The sequence below is a fragment of the Protomyctophum bolini genome (assembly GCF_963924005.1).
Source record: "Protomyctophum bolini genome assembly, chromosome: 16".
NCBI lineage: Eukaryota > Metazoa > Chordata > Actinopteri > Myctophiformes > Myctophidae > Protomyctophum > Protomyctophum bolini.
The window spans coordinates 12034801-12058068 of NC_137877.1; the positions used below are offsets into that span (position 1 = coordinate 12034801).

The 23268-nt window shown below is 41.7% G+C and overlaps 1 protein-coding gene across 1 annotated transcript; it reads left to right on the forward strand.

The window, feature by feature from the left end:
* Positions 1–1275: 1275 nt before the first annotated feature.
* On the forward strand, positions 1276–22530 carry fdx1 (ferredoxin 1; the record flags this gene model as incomplete). The annotated part of the gene is made up of 4 exons (XM_080785276.1): positions 1276–1292; positions 2988–3112; positions 17405–17534; positions 22419–22530. The coding sequence occupies 4 exons, from the start codon at positions 1276–1278 to the stop codon at positions 22528–22530; spliced, it is 384 nt and encodes a 127-aa protein (XP_080641402.1).
* Positions 22531–23268: the final 738 nt, after the last annotated feature.

Consider the following 23268-nt stretch of genomic DNA (forward strand, 5'->3'; position numbering starts at 1 on the left):
CCACAAGAAAACCACAAGAGGGCAGCAAAATAACACATAAAACATTGCCGAGTAGATAAATACTACATTTGTGTCATTCTTTACTTATAGGCTGTTACCTTCTTGTTCTTTGTGTGCAGATGTTTGCCTTCTTTGACAGGAGTAAATATCATACGCACTTCCCGTTGTTGGTTACTTTACAGTGCTTGCATTTGCCAAATACCATTATAGTGTATATACCGTACTTGAATATGTTTGCATATGGAGTTGGTCTGCCATTGTTTGTTAGCTGAAGTCTCTGTCTGACCGCTGTTAAACTCTTTGGTATTGATTCAGGTGAAAGTTACAGCAGAAGAAAAGGAGTTTATAGCAGTGGCCTATATATATAAACCAGTGGTTCCCAAAGTGGGGTCCGGGGTCCCCTAGGCCAGGGGTTCTCAACCTGGGGGTCGCGACTGCTCGGGGGGTCCCCAAATTATTTGGGGGGTCCACAAATTATATTTTATTTAGTTAAAATGTATTTTCTCTATTATTAAGGTTATTGTAGTGGGGGTTGCGAGACATTTCCGGGGGTCCCCAGCCAAAAGCGTTGTGAACCCCTGCCCTAGGGGTCCTTGAGATAGATCCAGGGGGTCCCCAGCTAGATGATGATTAGGAAACAAATGGACCCTTGAGGGTCTGTAACTCGGATGGAACCAAATGGACCCCAATGTGTCCATTTGGTTCCATTTGTACACCGAGTTAAATTAACTTTGATTTTACAATATACATTTGGGTCCTAGATGAAAGAAATGCCATTAAATGGGGGACCGTAGCCTAGGCACATTTGACCTAATTTCTCCTTTCATTGTCAATGGCAAATATTGAGACATGTGGGGACCAAAGCTGAGGGCTAGCGCCCCTCAAAAACATGCCTACCAGTGACATAATGAGAAGGTAAATTGTGTCAATTCAACTCGTTTTTCTTGTAATTTTTATGAATGCAAGAACAATGGCTGACCTTTTCAGGAAGAAAAAGGCTGTTTCGTTTCACTTGGAAATGAGACGCAGAGTGAGTAGACCAAACTTTTTACCATATCAGTAATGAGCTCTAGTGAGGAGCAATTATATGGTTGAAAATGAGTCGAGTGCTCCTTGAACCACCATAGACCCTATATTATATTTAGTAGTAGTAGTTGACATAGGGTGTCCCCCAGGGCTCTCTATATAATATAGGACTACACTATATATCTTTGCCGAAGATATCTAGTGCCATGTTGCAGCGTGTTGTGAGCTTGTAGATCTGCTATATGCTCAATGTTTGCCCCCAAGATGTAAAGGAATGCTAGGATTTATGGCATGCCTTGCACATGGAATGATTTTTGTGTGCGTGCGTGCGTGCATGGGTGGCGTGCGCGTGCGGGAGATAGTAATAGCTTTTGCTCTGTATCCATTAATTCCATTTATTGACTTCCAGTCTAGTCACTGTATGTGGTCATGTACATTTGTAACGTTAGTGATTTGTACTGCAAACCGTGTGCAAACCAAGTTTCTCTTAAGGGACAGACACTAAACAGAAATTAATTGGAGTCCATTCCCTGTAACTATTGTCCATTGCCTCGTCTGGAGTTGTTCATTTCATTCTACAAGGTAACTGCAAACATTAGTGGGGACAATCGTCAAATCTTAAAAAAAACAAAAACAAACATGAAATACATTTGGCTTGAGGCAAACCACAACGCGCATTATATACACACAGTCCACCTTGTAAAAGTCATTCCTCGCCACTGGTGTAGTGGTTAAAAAAGTGTTTTTCAATTTGAAGTTTATACGGTTGTACTCTACTAAAAGATTTCTGGTGGGGAGTCCTGGCAATTCACCTAGTTATTTTCTTTTCAACATCCAAAAGATTATTTTTTCAGTTCATCTTTAATAATGTTTTGGTCGTTAAGGAGGAGACATGACTTATCGTCAATGTCTTAAAGATAAATAAAAATCTCCTAAGGCAACAGAGAAACCTATCTTTCATATCTGATAGCCATCTTTTTCCGTATATTAGGCAGAGGCAGCTCGTCTTGTAAAAGTCATTTATGGGAGCTGTGTGCTTGGACGTTGAGTTCTGGCACTGCAGCAAAGCCAACTCAGGCTCTGGGTCCTCAACACACACACAGCGCTTGGCTTTCTGGGCAGAATGACGTTATGTTGTTTACCAATGTTCTGCTGTGTAGTGCAGTGGTTCCCAAAGTGGGGTCCGGGGACCCCCAGGGGTCCTTGGGGGAGTTCCACTGGGTCCCCAGCTAAATGATAGTTTGTAACCAAATGGACCCTTATGGGTCTGTAAAACTCTGAGAGTGTACAAACCGAACTAACTAACAGTGATCTTACAATATAAATTACGATTTGCCAAATATCATCATTCAACTGGAAAGCACATGTGCTCCTCCAGGCCGGATGATGAGCACTGTATATAAAGTTAAATTATTATGGTTTAGTGAGATTATTACTGTTGACATTATTTTTCCATTGACCAAGCAATGCAAGCTGTAACCGTTGTGACTAAGTGTTTCCAGTCTGATCAAGATTTTAACTGGCATGTTTACCACACAGGGCCGTCTCTCTCTACACCAGTGATTATCAATATTTTTCATTTCCAGTATTCCATTTTGATACGCATTGAGCCATGGACTGGTCATTTGATACAATTGTTATCTCGTCACATCTTCAACTGCTGCTACGGTTATTTGCTGCCGTTTGTGGGTCTTTCCTACTTTTCCATTATCTTTTCTATATTGTTGCTGCTGTTGCAGAGTCTTGCGGAAATGCCGCACCGACATTTTTCTACTTCAGCTTGTAGTGGCAAATGGAATAACGACAACCAAAAACAGAACTTGACCAGAAGGTTATGTCAGGCATATTGTGGTTATAAAAAAAACCTATAAGCTGTCCTCGTTTGTCCTTTTGCCATATGCACTAGTCATTTATCTCATCTCTCCATCCATCCACTCATCCCCTCCTCTCACTCTGTGTAGGTCTGAGGAGAAGGTGACGGTCCACTTCATAAACCGTGATGGAGGGAAGCTCACAGCATCAGGAGCTGTAGGAGACAGTCTGCTGGACGTGGTGGTCAAGCAGAGCCTAGACATTGATGGCTTTGGTAAGATAACTTTTCACCACTTAGAACCCCCATGCAGCATCCCTATTCTGGGGGGAACAAAATAGCTGATCTACAAGCTCACAACACGTCACGTCATGACACGTTGTGAGCTTGTAGATCGGCTATATTTGGTGAAGAGACCTGGGGCGTGTTCGGATATAGGCACACTGAGTGCACTGCCAATAGAACCTAATAGGCGAGTGCGCTCCAGGTGCATATTTCCGAACGCACCCAAGGTGTACTGTAGACTGAAAAAGAATATACAACATATTCTGAGGCACCCCTGGACTTGCGTCAAGGCACCCTAGGGTGCCACATAGCACCCACTTTGAGAAACCCTGCTTTAATACAAATTTGAAATCCTTTGAAAGGAAAAGGGGTAAAAAAGCACTGGTCTCTGAACACCATATTATAATGAGCATTAGTTGAGGTCTTGAGGACCAATTATATGAAGATATAGGTTGAAAATGGCTGAAGTTGTCCTTTAAGCTTAATTTGTACTCCGTAGTCAGCAATGCGACAACGTTGTGCGATTCAGTATGAAGTGAAGTGAAGCATTCCTCATTGTAGTCCACGCCTACAGCCAGAGCAACTTGAGTACAGTGCAAAAAGGGTATTTGTTCAGTGTCTTGCTCAAGGGCCCTTTGGCCTGCTGGAGGTATTGCCTGGGCAATACCAGCAATTGGACCTTTGACCTTCATTCATCTAGAAGGTCTGCTTGGCACTAGACTCATGTGGCATTTAGTTCATGGATTTAGTGGCATACCGTAAGTCAGTCCCTTTACTTTCACAAATGATATTGGACACTATATATGCCAATATGATACAGTTTAATAGAAGAAAAAGAAAATTAAAAGATAACAGATAACTGGTTGGGCTATGGCATAATTTGATCATGGATGTGATAAATATTGATTCTGCTAATTAGAAATTATTAGAAATTCATTGTCCAATTACCTTTCGTAAATCAGGCTAAAAAACAGCCAAAAAAGACACGCACATCTAAAACCTATTAGGCTGGGTGCCGGATCAAAAACATGATTAAAGTGGTAGTGGGCAGGTTTTGTGGGGGGTTTTTTTCTACGGAAGCAGCAGATCTTTCTTTATAATTTAATATAGGACTGGAAAAAGCTAAACAACAGAGCAGCAGTAATTAGAGAATTATCTGATAACATTTAAAGAGCATACGTATTAAAATGTGTTACGTGACAACATTTTAATCACTGTCATTACTTAAATGTAAGTTACAGTTTACTATACTACATCTACATCAGTCGATATAATAATTATCACACTGAAATGCAATGCCACTAATCATGGGTTGTGTTTCATCTTACATCCATGCTTGAGAGATTTGTCAGCCAATTAGAGAGAGAGAGAGAGAGAGAGAGAGAGAGAGACGTCGGGTACACCAAAGTCTTTTCCTCATCAACAATGTGTCACTTTGCTTTCAACTGATAATTCAAGAAACATTTTGCTATTCGCCACAAGTTTAAACACGCTAACACAATGTTAGATGAGAGCACACTTAGTGCAGTAGTGATATGAAGCTTCCTATCACTGTTAGTGTTAAGTACCAGTTTTGTCAAGAATTCTTCTTGAATTTAGACAACCTACGACCCTAGAAAGCATCATGTGAGATGTGACTATAATGTTATTGATATTATTATGTTATTGGTACGCATGGTGATGAAGCCTCTTGCACAACTAGATGAATTGACCAGAATATCTAATCGTGTCAATGAAAATGTGTTTTACTTAGATAGCTGAAGCTCCACATATGGACGTTAAAAAAGAAACCATTAAAATATGTGTGAAAATTGAATGTGAAAATTTTGCGGCTGACATTTAGAATATGTCAATTGACGCCTACATAATTCACATGCAGAATGGAACCATCTCATCTGTGTACATTTCACAACACTGGTGCCAGCGCACTGAAACGTTATCAAGTCAGATCTACAAGCTCATCATCCGGTGTGATGGTGCATTTACAGTATATTGCACCTTTATCCAAGGGGCTTCACATACAGTATTTGGTGCACGACACTGGCACAGAACTACGGCTGCATATATCATTCTAAATAAGCCTTTAATACAGCATTGGTTTTCCGAACAACTCCTCATGGGGTTTTGAGACAAGGCTAGTCTACGCCTGCATGTTTGCACCATCGCTCCAATTACAGTACATGTGAATACCATGTGAAAGGATTTACACGGAACATATATATGATGTGATGAATCGAGCAGAGGACCCTGCGAGTGTCGCTTTCCCATATTAGGTGCTGCGGGGAGAATACTGTAGATGCCACATCAGTCACCATGACATCTGTCACATCTGGCCCTGCTGCAGTCCACAGGCGCTCGTAAATTTCTCTGTGGCTTTATATGGTAGAGAGAGTCACAGCACCTCAAGGGTTAAAACGGGGGTGGGGGGGGGGGTGGAGGGGGGAAACAAATGGAAGAGAGAAGTGTAGGTGGAGTGGAAACGGTGAAAGAGACTACACAGAGAGAGAGAGAGAGAGTCACAGGAAAAAAAGAGGGCACTCAGCAATAAGTTCAAGACCCACGTGCCTTTATCTTTCTCTCCAACACTGTCTATCTGTCCGTCCGTCTGTCTGGTGTTCCTCACTGTCTCCGTCTATCTCTCTCTCTCAGTCCTATTTTGGTATTGGGACGATGGAATCGGCTCCAATGAGGGAGAGGAGAGCACCCGGCCGGGCCTGTTTTGCTCCTCTGTCACTATCAGCAATCTGCCTTACCTCCCCTGCCCTCCCTGCGGCGTGAGTGATCGTGTGTTTGTGTGCGCGGGCCCGCGCACGTCACTTAATAATGAGCAGACTTCACAACCGCAGGGCCGTGAAAGATAGAGCGCCCCCCCCCCCACACACACACACACACACACCATCACTACAGTTACCCGCCTCCCAGTGGAGCAAAACAAAACAATACAAACCCTGTATCCAAGCTGACACTGATTAACACATTTCTTCCTGACCGTTAATCGCGTTACAATTACAAACATGATTAAGAGGTTGAGTTTGATGGCGAGTATTTGGCCAAGCTACAGAGGCAATAAGCTCAGAGAGAGTTAATGCATTTACTGTAAATTGCCATTTCATAGCGTGCGTCCTAATGTGGTGACAGTGTTAACAAATGGAAATATGATTTCATGAATTAGATAGGCCTATATTGCAGTTATAGCGAGGGGGAAAGGATTACTGCATTACGGCACAACCACAACTTCCTACAGTAGTTTGAGTCCAGCTCAGGACCCGTGTGTTTGAGTCCATCTCAGGACCCGTGTGTGTTTACACGTCATAAATCCAGGGCCAGATCCCGAGTCCATGGTGGGGCCTGCATGGGACGTATACTGCCTCAGGCCAGGGAGCTCAGAAATGCATGTCTGAATACATACATCATCAATGCATGCCATTAATACAATAACATGGTAATTGTTTACACAGGTTTTATATTTCCATTGGCGAGATATAGTATTTTAGGTTCAGTGAGTAGACATTGGCAAGGAAAAGGCTCGTTACAAACAGCCAAATGTACGGGGTCTTCAACAGCCATGGGACATCTAACAGTTAGAAAGATGACAATAGTCAAGGCAGGGTTTCTCAAAGTGGGTGCCATACAGTACGTGGCACCTTAGGGAGCCATGGTGTCCAGGGGTGCCGCAGAATACTTAATTTATCAATACGAAGAAGAGTTGCACTTTTCTGCGTTCTTTTTCAATTTACACTAAATCTCTTCACCAAAAATAGCAGATCTACAAGTGCACAACGCATCACGCTGTAACACGTTGTGAGAACGCCCCAGAATGTAAGGGATGATGATGGGATTCAAGAGGTTAAAATGTCAATTATAAAGTTATTTTCAATCTGTCCAAAATGGAAACGGATATTCTCATTTTCCTCGTGACATACTGTATCTCAGGGGGAAAGATTTTGATATTTATGTACCATAATATGGCATAAATCTAAGGTGCTAGTATCTCAATGTACAAAGTTATTTTCAATCTGTCCAAATCCAAAATGGAAACGGATATTCTCATTTTCCTCGTGACATACTGTATCTCAGGGGGAAAGATTGATATTTATGTACCATAATATGGCATAAATCTAAGGTGCTAGTATCTCAATGTACAAAGTTATTTTCAATCTGTCCAAAATGGAAACGGATATTCTCATTTTCCTCGTGACATACTGTATCTCAGGGGGAAAGATTGATATTTATGTACCATAATATGGCATAAATCTAAGGTGCTAGTATCTCAATGTACAAAGTTATTTTCAATCTGTCCAAAATGGAAACGGATATTCTCATTTTCCTCGTGACATACTGTATCTCAGGGGGAAAGATTGATATTTATGTACCATAATATGGCATAAATCTAAGGTGCTAGTATCAATGTACGTCCGGGGTGACGTGGATGAAAAATTTTGAGAACCTCTGAGGAGCTAAAGTGCTCTAGTGACACATGCACATCAGGCCTTACTGTAGTGGCCTGCCATCAACTACTGACAACCAGCTGCCTTTCAAGAAAAAAACAAACAAACATTCTAGCTGCTAAAAAACAATGTCTTTAAGATCGACCAGTCAATCCTAGAGGGGCTTTTTAGTCGATCACGGAGCAATTTTTAAACGCAGACAAAACAAATCCATTCATATCGTCCACCTTCCATTCATGCTCATAGCTGGTTCTAATGTGAACTGCAGCAGATCCGTTTAGGGGAGGTGTGAATTAACACAGGTGTGTTAGCCGTTTATCTAGGCTTCTATAGGCTGCTATACCATTTTTCATCCACAATCATTCATTCATCCACATCTACCAGTCCAGTAGAATGAGTTTGGAACAGAAGACATACAAGGAAGGAATGTAAAATGTAATGTATCAGCAAAAAATATGCAGCGATGGTGAAAAAAAAATGGAACTTGGAAAGACATGACGAACCACAAATCATTTGACTTCTCCAGACGAGAAAATAGAAGGAACTGAATTCTCAGCCACATGCTGTGAAACTATACATGAAACTGGATCAAGTGCCGTCATCGGTATCTGAACCACATGAAACTGGATCAAGTACCGTCATCGGTATCTGAACCACATGAATCCTAGTATACAGCACCCCTATTCTGGGCATGTCATAATAGGCCAACAATGAGCTACAAGCCTGTGAGCTTATAGATCTGCACAAGTACATTGTACCCCTGGGGGACCACGCTCAGCAAAGTATATAGGGTTTAAGTACTGTATAGTATTTAGTTTATAGGGTTTAAGTATATAGTATTTGTCTCATCAGCAACGAGTGCACAGTTATGGTGAAGAAAGGGAACTTGGAAAAAATTAAATAAAATATAAAAGCACACTGGGACAAACCTCAAATGTTGTCAGTGAAGTGAGAAAAAGAAAGAAGGAACAGATATCCCAATCATATACTGTAGATTAAACTGTGCTGTCATCAGTATTTTAAAAGTCCCATAAATAACAACACCTTTTTTGAGGGGCGCTATAGCTAGCCCCTCCAATTCCTGTCACATGGCAGCAAAGTCTATGAACTTTTTTTTTATTATATGTTTTATCCCATGATTTTGTAACCCATTTTTCACCCCTGTGTCAATCATCTACTGTGATCCTGGGCTCTACACACCCTCCGCCAACCTGGGGAGAGCAACGGACTTAACTCATGCTTCCTTCATGCTTGAGTGTCCAAGTTGCACCTGACAGGGGGGAGTTTCCCTGGTTGGACGTAGCGTGTGGAAGGAACACGTTATTCCAACCAGTTCCTTTCCCTTCCATCAGGCACCCCGGCCGGCCAGGGGGAGGCAGTTTAGAGACCAGGATTACTGCATGTTTTTGTGAGGGTACCTACCCTAGGGGACACGGGGAGAACATGCAAACTCCACACAGAAAGGCCCCTTCACCAACCCCGCCTTCGGGTATGGGCACTGATGACGCGGAGGAGGAAACACGCCGCCAGCACCCACAGTGCCCCGAGCGGGAATCGAACCCAGGACCTTCTAGCTGTGAGGCGACAGCACTACCAACTGTGCCACCGTGCCCCTATGAACTTTTAATGCTTGTTTTAGGGAACCAAACATGAAGACTTGGTTGTCTATTCTGTGCACCCTCACCCTCATCCAAAGTAACTCTTTTACAGCCTCGGATCAGGCTGAAACCTTGCCAAATTTTGGGAATGTCATAGAAATGTCATAGACGGTTGACTTCACAGGCTGGCTCTACAATGGAGCCACGCCGGTCCCCTGTGGACGCCGATGATTTCCAGCATCAGTACTCGTTCTTCTCACTGCAAATACCTTTTAGAATGAAACGCACCCGTTGAACAGCTGGAAGAACCACATCATCTTCAGAAAGTAATAGAACCGTCCATTCTGGGAAACAGGATGAATACTTTGGGAAGGATCCCAACCAAGTAACGATTCCAGGAAATTGTATTAGAAATGTGCAGTGTAGCATGTAAACACTGCTTTTCTTGTTTAGAGTTGCATGCTAAATCAGATTGTGGTGTAAATATTTGTAAGGGTATAAAGGCCACTTAGGCCAGACTGATAAAGCTGGACTGATGTCCCTTCCACGTGCACTGTACCAAGCTTACATATAGGCAGAAAATGTGAACTAGAGCTCCATCATAATAATATATTATAATGAGCTCTAGTTCACATTAGCCTCTTTCTGGGTGGGAACTCCTTTTGGTGTTCTAACCCTTCTGGACAGGAACCCCTCTTGGGGTTCGAAACATACAGTATTACATTTTTGAGGGTCGCCAGCCCCTCCTATACACCGGTTTAATGTTTGTGTTTAGTTCAATGTGTGAACTAAACACAAAATGGGTTAGGTCAAAATGGGTTAACCCATTAAGACCTGAGCTTGATTCTGCAAATGCTTTTCTAAATCAGTAATTCTCAACATTTTTCACAAAATGGTAGAAAATAGCACAAGCTCACAGTGTGGCACGAAGTGATGCACTGTGAGCTTTTACAGCCTATTGTATTTTTGAATAGCCAACGGCAAAAAACTAAAATGACAGATGCTTTCCTGGTTTACGTCAAACCAGTTTAGCCTATAATTACATGCCCAATAGGGGCACCAGGTTGAAAGTGGTTAAAATATGAGGAAGACCTTTGGTTACAAAGTAGGAATACATCACAACTTGACATAAAAACACTTTTCAAGCCCGATTACCTCTCCTCTGCTCCCCACGTGTCTATAGTTTACATAGTTACAAGATTAGTGTTAAGAGGAATGTGGAGAGACAGAGACACACGTGTCATAATCACCAGACAAGAAGTGGCTCAATAAGTATTCACACATGCACACACATACGCGTCTCATTAAATATTTTACGTTAAAACATTTAAAAACATCATAAACATAGTGATAATAATAATATATATTTGAAATATTCTTTTACTAGAGTAATACAAGTAAGGAAAGATGCCAAGTTCAAACAAGTGTCAAAATGTTAATTAGTCACTCTCCTGACACTTGCTGCCTTGCCCAAGGGCTTGTTGGTTTTGTTATTTGGTGTGCTTCTGCACAGTAAAACACAAATTGATGCTGTACATGCAATCCAACTACAGTACATTTAGTGCATTTATTACCATTTCTAATTATCAATAAACGTTAAAATCACACTTTTTAAGTGACGGTACACATATTAACCAGTTAACCGTTTTGGTAAAAAGGTCAATTGCCTTCTGTCTGTCTAGAAAAGTACTGTATTTGAAGGCCCTAGTAAAATATTCTGATTCTGTTCAGAATTTATTGTCTCCCAGCTTTCTACAAAATACTACAAACGAGCTCCATCCCTAATTAAGACTCATCGTTTGACTCCGTGCATTCTGCTCTGAGGCTGAATACATCTACCTCTCCAGCCTATAGTTTGGCATTTTCTCAGTCGTTTACTCTAGGGCAATTCATTCAGATTTTTGATCTATTTCTAGAGAACCAGTCCAGTCTTTTCTTCTCATGTCTGAATCTCGCCGTCCTGGAGCAAGCCAGGTGCTTAATCAGATTCAGCATTTGCCCTGTCATATATTTTTGTTTGTTTCTCTGCCATACGCTGTCGATCTGTTATTAATAATAGCTTATGAGTCTTCGTTTAGCGTCAAGTGAATTGTATTTATGCTCTGCTATGGTATTACTATTATACTATTATACTATTTAAGTTACCTGAAATAAGTGACCAGCTGGAACAGGATTGTCAGGGCCTGATTTATAGCCTACTTTAGTAGATCTACAAGCTCACAACGCGTTGCACTGTGACACGTCGTGAGCTTGTAGATTAGCTTTTTGTAGCGCACAACACAAATTAAGCATTATTTATTCACAATGTAGTACTCACCCGACTCACCAAGATTTTTTTTACACATTATTTTGTCAAAATGTTCAAAAAAGCTAAAAAATAGAACAGAAAATATTTGGGGAACTTCAGGCCCAAACCACACCAATGCAACTAGTCACAACTCCTTGCAACAAAACAGTTTTAAGGACACACCAATGCAACTCCTTGCAACAAAACAGTTTTAAGGACACACCAATGCAACTCCTTGCAACTGCCATTGTTGATAATGGTTTCATGCATGCAACTACTTGCAGAGTTGCATGGCGAATCATTGGTGGGGTTTGGGCCTTAAGGAGGAACATAAATCTAAAACACATTTATAATAAACAAATTAACCTGAGGGTGCAAAACCCCTGAGGGTGCAAAACCCCGTATTTGAAATACTTTTTTGTATTTTGTAATTTGTATTTCACTGGGATGGAAGAAATGAGATGTATTTTGTATTTAGATACATTTTTTGACCCAGTATTTGTATTTTGTATCAAAATACATTTTCACAGTTTTTTGCCCATCAGAGATGGGCAGTATTTGAAATACATGTATTTGAAATACTTATTTGAAATACTTTTTTGTATTTTGTAATTTGTATTTCGCTGGGATGGAAGATGTATTTTGTATTTTGAATTTAGATACATTTTTTGACCCAGTATTTGTATTTTGTATCAAAATACATTTTCAATGTATTTTACCCATCTCTGCTCGTCGGGCAACCTACTCCTACAATAGTTTGTTCTCAAGCTATCATGCTAATAAATAACCAAACGGATAGAGAGGACTGATTAGAATATGTTTCAAATACTGTCTGGGGTATTTATTTTTGTACTTTTTAGAACATAAATCTGAAATTGGTACGGTATAGAGCGTCGCAAATCCCCGTAAATTTTCCTCAGACTTTTCAGAAAGTATTTATTTAAAGACATTTACGCCGCGGACAAAGCCAACTCTTGTCGTGACAATAAACACAATGTTATGGGCCAAACAAGGAATTAGAATGTAGAAAAAAACGGCATGTTACAAAACAATGTTTTTTTGTTGTTTTTCTTCTTTGTAATTATTTGTTTGGTCCAAAATATTGTGTTTGTTGTCATGATTTGTCACAACTCAAGTTAGCTTTGTACGACACTTAAAAGGTCTTTAAATAAATACTGTCTACTGTATGTCTATGGGAAAAATGCATTGGGATTAATTTCCTGGGCCTGGCGTCATCATGAAAGGGGGCAAGACTGCGACACTCTATAGAAGTGATGTGCTCGAATTATTTACCCCCAAATGGCCAGGGAGCAGACCAGTGTCTACATATTAGCCACGGTACCCAGGCTTTTATTTTCATTCGCATTCGGCTAGTGTCTACATAACAGATGTCTACATGACACAAATATATAATATTTACCATGGCTGCTCGAAATGTCTCGATTGCGATCCAGATAAAAAACAAAATAAAAGCGAAAACACGACAGAAATACATAATGATCTAATCTCTCTGTTCAGCGTCTTAAAAACAAATCGGAGGCCATCATACGGTGGATGTCATCTCACTGTATAAAAAAATAATAATAATATGACAACACATTGGAATGGAATGGAAGTGCGTCAAAGCCTCTTGAGTGACACTTCATATTTTTACAGTGTCTGGTGGCGGTGAATGCTCCGAACACATATGCCTAAATATAGGGTATGAAGTCCAACCTTTCACCTTTGAACCCTGCCCGCCCCACCCCCGCCTCCTCAGGCCTGCCGGGATGCAAAGCTTTGATGCATATCACGCACGCACACACACACGCGCACACGCACACACACGCACACACACACACACACACACACACACACACACACGCTCCTTTTGAAGTCAGCGGCTCTTAAACTCTCAATCTCTGTCCTCCTCGACATCTGTTTTTCTTTATTTCGTTTTTCCACCACCTTCTCTGTCCTGTCTCCACCTGCTCCTCTCTGCTCTACTTTCACTTTAATTAGTCCGCATTATCATGTGTGTACTACAGGCACAGAGGGAGAGGGAGAGAGAGAGAGAGAGAGAGAGAGAGAGAGAGAGAGATGATTCGATTGGCTGAGCACAGAATGTTATGTATGATGATGTATAATGATGAGAGCACCCCTCACTTCACACAACTGTGATTTTTTTATCTCTGGGATACCAAACCTACACTGTAAAATCCTCTTGGTGACACAGGTGATGACTTAGTTACAGATGTGTAAACTTCCATTTGGACACCTGGTGGTCCCCAGACCCGACATTGAGAACCATCGACCTATATGTCAAGTGTCACCGCTGTACGGCAAAGTATAAAACATTTGGCCCGACGGAGAGAGCTGAGAGAACACAGGTGCCGCTGTTTATAGTGAATGCTTACATTTTACGTTCCCGCACACTCGGCGGAATGCTGCCGAGTGTCATTTATTTTGGCCTATAAAAGGATACCGCGTCATATTTTAAATTCCAACAGTAGATGTGACGCAAGTGAGGAAGCGAGGCTGGATTCGACGCAGGTGGCGATCAGACGCAGGCTGGACTAGATACAACACAGTCAGAGCTCCTTGTCCCCCCCTCTCCACTACAACACGCGAGCTTTAGACAACATGATTGGCAAGGGGCCCCAGAGCACCCACAGGGGCCCCACAGCGCCTACAGGGGCCAGTAGCCTATACTGTGGTCGTATCTACAGTACATTACAATAAACAGCTGCTGGACTTCCTGTGAGATTAACTTTCCACTGAAATATCTTCTGGCAGCTATAGGTTATGTTCTTGGCAGCTATAGGTTATGTTCTTGCCAGTTGTGTTCATAAGCAATATTCACAATCAGTCACATCACATCACTCAACACCCCCCAGGGCAAAATATTAGGAAACATGAATAGGCAGTCCTCCAACATGCGTGTCCACATGTACAGCCCTTGTGTGTCCTGATTAAGATGTTTACCTTCTACGGTGCCTCTCTGTGCCAGAGGCCTTCTTCGTGTCCGCTAGTTACCTTTGAAAGTGTACAAATGGAACCAAAATGGCCCAGAGAGTTGTTGTCACTATAGGCAGCCACCTGTGTGGCTTGGGATCCTCCGACACTCAGGGACACTGACTCAAATGTCATGAACTGCACAAACCAGAACCCAGTGTCAATGCTTAGTCAACACTGAAGTTGGTCTCAATGTCAAACTACAGTACACACTGCACCACACTATTACACTACCGACTGCAGGGGAATATCTACATTCAAGTTCAATGTTGCTGGTGCTGGACACAGAGTGAGCATTGCTCCAAAGTGTTTAGTTCACTTTAAAACAAAGAAAACGTTATACAGCCACAGTTGGCCTTCACCGGGCGATGCTATTGTGCGGATCTTTATTCCTTGAAAATGAAACGTATACAGATTTTACAATTAATTGAATTAAGTAATCAATAGTGGCCGCCCTAATACTGTACTGAAATGATTGAAATCCAATAGCTTACATATTGCACAGTACAGTATGTTTAGAAAAATGTCAAATGTGAGTCATATAGTCAATAGCCTGGAACTCGCACTGTATGCTTTTTATGGCATAGGCAGCTCCCGGCAGGGGAGAAACTATGCACAGCTGCGCGACATGAGACTAATTACTTAGAGCGACAGAGAGAGAGGAGTGTGTGTGTGTGTGTGTGTGTACATGTGTGCGTGTGTGTGTCAATTTAACAAAGGTGCAGACGATCAGAAATCAGCAGAGAGTGAGCGATGTTTGCGCTACTCTATGCCAAATTAAAGTGGATTTGGACCCAGACTTTTTTTTTTCTCCCTGGAAATAAAAACGTCTGGGTTTCCGAGGCTATATAGTCCATGGTCTGAACTTACTGAAACCACTGTATGGTCCTTTTAGGACATGTGACCAACGGGACTTCTTAACAAGTTGTTGTCGTCCCTATTTTCGGTTTTTTAAAGTTTAGCCATTCTAGCTACAGTATAGCTGTTTTGTCAAAGTATGAAAAAAGGGATTAAGTGGTTAAACATGTTCAGATCGCTAACCCCCGTCCACGTACATACAAAACCCTAACCCTAACCCTAAGGGTGATTAAACATACAAAACCCTAACCCTAAGGGTGGTTAAACATACAAAACCCTAACCCTAAGGGTGGTTAAACATGTTCTGAGGCCAACCCCCGTCCACGTACATACAAAACCCCGACATTGAGGAATGAGATATTATTTCTCCTTACCATACTTTCTACTCCTCCCTAGTATTTTCTGTCAAAAACCTGTATAACTCTTGCCTGTTGGTTTGACAACATTCTCCACATTGGGAGAGACCAAAAAAACAAATCCCTCTCCTCCTCTGTAAAGAAGGAAGGAAGTGTGTGGAGGACCTGTCCTGACCGCGCAGGTCTTGTCCTCCCACTGACTGAGTGTTTTGGTCTGGGTTTTGGGCAGTGTCTGGTGGAAGTGGGTGGTGGTGTACTTTTTGGATGACCTCTATGCGGTCCCGTGTGTCTCACAGAGCAGAGGGAGGATGAGGAGGAGAGGGGGGGGGGGGGGGGGAGAGCGGCATCCGTGGTTTACATGCATTGCTCGCAGCATCTCCTGAGGTCCCGGAGTGGTTCGTAGAGGATGTCTAGCATACTGCACGTGATGATCTTTATTTATGCTTTTTTTCCTTTTTTTTGGCGTGAGTTTTTGTGAATACAGACAATGTTTTTTCATAGCTGTCATTCAGTGCTTTCAACCAGGCTAGCTGCCACATTTGAAAGCAAAGCATGAAACTCAAAAGTTCACTTGTCCCAGGCTCCCTCCCTAAAACATTATAACATTATTTGACACTTTTGGTTGTTGAGAAACAGCTCCTAAAACATTATTTGACACTTTTGGTTGTTGAAAAACAGCTTCTAACCATTATTTGACACTTTGGTTGTTGAGAAACAGCTCCTAAAACATTATTTGACACTTTTGGTTGTTGAGAAACAGCTCATAAAACATTATTTGACACTTTTGGTTGTTGAGAAACAGCTCCTAAAACATTATTTGACACTTTTGGTTGTTGAAAAAAAGCTTCTAACCATTATTTGACACTTTGGTTGTTGAGAAACAGCTCCTAAAACATTATTTGACACTTTTGGTTGTTGAGAAACAGCTCCTAAAACATTATTTGACACTTTTGGTTGTTGAGAAACAGCTCCTAAAACATTATTTGACACTTTTGGTTGTGCAAATTATTTTGGCAAATTATTTTGGCAAATTATTTTGGCTCCATTTGCTGTGGGGGGAAAAATACACATTTCAGTACTGAAAATCTTTGTGAGTGAAAGGAGTTCGCCATACTAGTGCTGTGTTTCCTAAATAATTTGTTCTACATACAGCCAACCAATTGAATAAAGTGCAAATTGAGGTTCAGCCTTTGCTTTTATGAAATTTCCGAGATAACTTTTGCTTTTATGGAAGATGCTTCTGAACATCAATTTACCTTATGAGCAATTTGAATGGGTATTTATATTGCTGGTTTGTCCCTGGAAATATTTTTGGATGGGGGTCCTCAGTCAAATTCATATCAGTTTGTTATCAGGGTTTCCTTGACATGAAAAGGTTTGGGAACCACTTCTGTAGATAGACATTTCATATTTAACGGAAGCCTGGAAGCTGTTATAGGAGGTTAGTGCTCAGTTTCCCCAAACTTTTTCAGCTCCACAGCCAAAAGATCTTCTACGTACAATTCAGTGTGCGGACATCCCTTCCTTTTTCATTGCATGTGTAAGTATACATATAGTATGTCTGTATGTATAGCTAAACCATCACGAAGAGCACTTAAGTCTTTCCTCCTTTCCCTCTTTCTCCATTCCAATTCTATTCAAAGGGGCTGTATTGTCATGTGAAATTGCCAAAGCATGAGAGTAAAATAAAACTAAACTATAAGAAAAACTACAAATTCTCTCTCTCCCCCTCCCTCCCCCAGGGGCGTGTGAGGGGACATTGGCGTGCTCCACCTGTCATGTGATCCTGGACCAGGAAGTGTATGATACTCTGGGATGTATTGTTGATGAGGAGATGGACATGCTGGATCTGGCCTTTGGACTTACTGAGACGTCAGTCCCGCGCACGCACACACACACACACACACACACACACACACACACACGCACACACATGCACAGTGTGAGTCACGCTGTAAAACTAACAGTAAACAAGGTCTTCACAGGTGTACGTTGGTATGTACGTAAGTGTGTAAGTGATGTCAATATCAAAAGCTTCAGTATGACTTGGAGGGCAATTCATTAGTTTGACTGTTACGTTTCATAGGGTATTTTATTGTCTGACAGTTTATTTGGATCATATTAAAAAATCACACTTGTGTGTGAATGAAGTGAGGGGCACCTTTGAGGGCTCGCACAAACACACACACACAAAAAAAAAATGTGATGTCATGTTTGTGCGTGTTGCTTTGAGCTTGCGGATCTGCTACTTTTGATGCTTGTGTGTGACGCTGTATTATTTAGGTTCTACATTATAGAATACATACATTTTTGGCCATGAGATCTATACACACTGCACACAAATCAGTCATCCCACTCTGACCCGAGTCAGGAACCCCATCCATCCACTCTGGCTCATAACATCTTGCCACTCTCTACAATAAATGTCTTTGAACCTTCTACCTGCGTCCCTGACTGCCAGAGGACACCAAGAAGCCATAGAGGTAGCTTTTCATTTAAATAAATACATTTTGTGGGGTAATATTAGCCATTATTGACAGAAATGTGGAGAGAGTATAGGGGATGACATTCAGTAAATGAGTCAAAGCAGGGACTCACTGGTCAGAGCATTGTGCCCATGTGGTAGACAGGTACTGTATACAGTAGGGATGCCACATGGTGACCATTTGCCCAATCGAATATTCTAAAGCTCTGGCGATTAATAATCGATTAATCGATTATTATTTTTTTAATCAATATCAGATAAAACTTTTAAGATTTTATATTATGCACATGCCATGGTCACATAACCATTATATGTTGAGTGCATGCTTTGATGGTTACAGTTTTATAATCAGTTTTGATGAGTAAACCTTTGTGGAGATCTTCTCAGTGCCATTCAGGATGGAAAATGAAATCCATTTGGATTTGGGGAGAAGTAGTTTCATAAGGGGCTGGTATGTATTACTTGATATAAAGAGAACATGTTCAGCTCACTAGTCTACACTCTACTCTACACCTGCCTTCATTTCATCTGATTGTCTGTCTGGCAGGCACTTAACAAGCGATCGTTAACTGTGTCTGTTAGAGAGAAGGACAGAGAAGAGTGGCTTTGCTCAACTTGATTTATACTTATAGGTACATGTTCGATATATCATGCAGCCTTACTTATTATCGATTTTCGATTATGAAATATTAAAATGGATTTTGGGGACGGCAACACATAATCGGAAAATCGATTAATCGGCGGCATCCCTAGTATACAGTATATGCACCCTAACCATTAGCTATGACACTTTCCCTCAAGGGGACCTCAAAAATCTCCCCATAAGGTCAACCTTGTCTGGTTTTACCATCGTTGTGGGGGTCCCCACACGGGTAGTTATACAAGGAACGCACGCAGGCCTGGCTAATACCCACATTTCTCACATTGCTAAGCAGAACAAATCATCACCTGTCACCGCAGTGACGCAGCGTTCCGCTTCAATTAAAGAGGATGGCGCTGGCTGATCGGTACCACATGCAGCTCCCCTACAGCTCCACGAAACAGATGATTCACTCGCCACAAAGACAACCTCACACGTCCTACACATACAATAGCATCGCCTAAAAGGTACACATCTGGAATAACAGCTGTTGCATAAGACCATATGGATCATATTTGGACATCACTTCATATCCCATCAGACGTGACACTCAGCACTTATTGCTGCTTATTTTCCTCACGGCATAATCAGGAGAGAGGTTTTTACACACCATAAAAACCCTGAGCGTTCATTTCACTTTTAGGGTCTCTAAATTAACACATTCTCCATCAAGTCAAATCCAATAACGCTTCACTGCCAGATCGATCTCTGCCATGTGGTCTTTTCAGTGGTTTATAATCAAGATCACGCTATGTATAAATGGTTCTGGGTTGCTAAGCAACAGATGCAACCGGAAATGAACATTTCGCCTGCCGGCGTCCACCACACGACACTATCAGATTTAGAAAAAAATGCATTTATCTCGGATACTTTTCCCAGGTTGCGTTTTTGGTCAAAACAAGCTTCATTCGGCCTGCTGAGCCAGCCTGAACGCGTGCCGCGGGTTTGACTCCCAATTCCGATGTCTTCCCCCTCCCCCAGTACACCAGTACACCAGCTTAAATCACATTATATAGTATACACACAGCATACAATACAAGCAGCAGCAAAAAAAGAAAGTTCATACCTTGAGCCGTCTTCTACTGCCTCTAGCTCTCTTTCTAGTTCCTGATGAGCCCTCCAGCGGTGTCTCCAGTCATCTCCATCCTCCATACATTTGGCTAGCTGGTCAGTAATTTCCTCTCAGTATCAATGGCCTCATTCTCCTAGCTGCCATCTTCCCACTCAGCCTTGGATGTTTAGTAGTAGTAGTAGTAGTACAGCACATAGCATTCTGGTGTAGAATCGTCTTTATCGTCACAGTTTTGACAGTAGTGCAGTGGTCAGGGATTTTGGGCAGGCTAGGGTCCAGCATTCACAGCATGTCACAGGAGAATGGACTCAGGGCTGAGAAGAAGCTGAGCTTGGGGGTCTGGGGGTCATCACCCTGGCTCGTGTACCTGTGGAGCAGGTTGAGAGAGACCCCATAAGCTTTGAGTATAAGTAAGTAGGTAAGATAGAAAGAAAGAGCCACATACTGTACACTGTACCCTATCAAAACACATACAGAGCCTGTATACGTACTGTATAGCCTACTGCGTCCTTCCGGTTACAACATGCAGCCTAGTAGTAAAACGCAGTTTATAGTTAAGGGACGCAATAAAACAACGACCACTGCATCCACCGTCCATGGAATGCACTACTGTACTGTTTTTTTATTCTAGTTTATTTTGCTAGCTTTAGTTATAATAATCATTGAAAAGTGAAATGGGAGTTAAATGCAGCAATTTGTTAAAATGGCAAAATATGACTCCTAACGCCGTTGAAGTGGGACTCACAAAATGTCCCTGGGACTCGTCTAAAAGACCATCCCTGCATCCCGGGACTCATTACATTGAAAACCTATTTACATCACTGAGTTATTATATACTGAACAACATACACAGCCCTAGTACGTAGGTGTACATATAATACATACTGTAATGTTAGTTTTATATCAGATAAATAATATATATTTTTAGGAAGTACACTGTGGGGACTTTGGACATGCCTGGAATAGGATATGCCTTGAAATAAATTGATTGAAATCTAGATGTGCAATTCAGGTTGTAACACTTGGTTCAATATCACTTTCAATTGAACCAAATCCATTAGTAAACTGTTTCATACAAGGATTTGGTGCAGTGACACCCCAAACAAAACATTGTCTCTGTATATTTATTCTATAAATGTAAATAGGACCCATGTTGCACACAACACTTCAAGCACGTTTGTTCATTTCACACACACACACACACACACACGCGCGCGCGCGCACACACACACACACACGTACGTTAATGCTTAGCATAGACTGGTAATGTAGCCAACTCACCGTCAAAATAAAACCAAAACGACCAAGCGTTTTGTCATGAAGATTAATATTAACTTCTTCTTCAAACTGTCACACACTTAGTTGTTACTGAGCAGTTTTCAATTCCCAACAACCCAGACTACTGCACCTTCCATGAGGTGTAAAGTTACCTTATAACTAGTTGTTTATTTCACTCTTTTTACTACTAAACAATAAGGAGCTCATCATGTCTGTTTGTTTGCAGCAGGTGTGTGTGGATTGTGGAGGGGGAGGGGGCGTGGCTACCTCAGAGGATTTTAAAGAGCGTGCTTGAAGCCTGCTCAGGCCAGGGAGTGTCTACCAATTCACTGGAGAGTGTCTACTTTCTAGGGCAGTAGTTTTCAACCCTTTTAAGGTCCATTATTTATTCTGCATTTAAGCCACGGACCACCATTTTATGACTTTTAATAATAATAATAAATCAATAGATAATAATCTGTTGTGAGCTGGGAGTGACTTTAGCCTCTCAGACCCAAAAATAATAATAAAATGAAAATGCTTGAAAAATCACTGCTATAGCCGTAAAGATGTTCTCTTATGGGGGTCCTTGGCATGTGTTTTCAAATGGGGGTTTGTGGGCTAATTGGTGTCAATTTGGGGGTCCTTGACATTAAAGCAGAAAAAACATGCATTTTATAACTGATTTTAATATTTAATATCATATTGTCTACGTCCCTCAAAGTTATTTCTAATGGTTTGAGCCTCAATCACCAGTTTCACCACTGATATATTCTGTCCTTGTCATTTCTTTCTGGACTTTGAAAGCAGTTTTATCTGCAATACCACAATGTCCTGAGGTGGTGGGGGTGCTGATTTGCAGATTATTTAATATTTGAGTCATTATAATACTGATGCTAGATAAAACCAGGCTTGTTTCGATTCCATGCCAGCTTGGAAAATCAATAATGGCGGGCATTGTAAACAAAGTGGAAATGCAAATCTGGAACTGAAGACTGAAGAGGAGGAATTATACAAAGTAGGGTGACATTGATGACATCACGATGAGGACAAAATCACTTGAGCTGCTCCTGAGAGCAATTGCCATTAAATCACCCATATGATATGAAAGCCTGATTGTTCAAAATTGGTTATTTGTGGGGATAGAAAACACATATGGGAGCCCCAGAAACACAAACAAAAATTTAAAAAGTTGAATTTTATGTTATAGGTCTTTAAAAAAGTTTGGGAACCCCAGGCTTAGTGTGCTTGTCGTCACGTCATCATTTATTTCCTCCCTCCTGTCCCCTGTCGTCCACACAGGTCACGGCTCGGTTGCCAGGTGTGCCTGTCCAGGCCGCTGGAGGGCATGAGCGCACGGGTGCCTGAAAGCTTCAACGACATGAGAAGTGGTGATGACACCATGCAGCACTAGCAGCTCATTATAGGGCCTAATCCATAGTATACTCTGTCTGTTTGCACAACGGTGTCGCCTGCTGCCCAAAACAATTGATTTACAAGCGTTTTCTGCTTGTAAATCTGTCTGTCTGTCTGTCTGTCTGTCTGTCTGTCTGTCTCTCTCTCTCACCCATTCACCCTGCACATAATAGCCTACTCTATTTTTGTGGCTTTTGTAAAAGTTGAAACAAACTCTGTTTTACACAAAAGATGTTGGATTAAATTAATCATCATTGGTGAAATTTCATCCAATCTTCTTTGAGTCACTCTTTGAATATCTGTCACACTAATGCAGTAACTGCCACTGGGGATAATAGTTTCATGCAACTAAGGAGTTTTGGGCCTTAAAGAAAACTCTCCTGCCTTCTGCATTCGAACTGAGACATTACTCGATGCACTGTAAAATCAGGTTAAATACACACTCAGGATTTGGCTGTGTGCATTGGAGCAATGTGGGGAAGGCCTCAGTGGTGGGCTGTGGTGTTGGGAGGAAACCAAGGGACGCTAACGCCTGATTTATACTTGGTTGCGCATCATGCCGCACACCAAAAACAGCCGATCTACAAGCTCAACATTACACCGTGCTGCAACATGCTTTGAGATCATAGATGGGGGGCGATGGGGGTCAGGAGGTAGAGCAGGTCGTCCAATGATCCATGGGTCGGCAGTTCGAATCCCGGCTCCTCCTCCTGTCTACATGTCGAAGTGTCCTTGA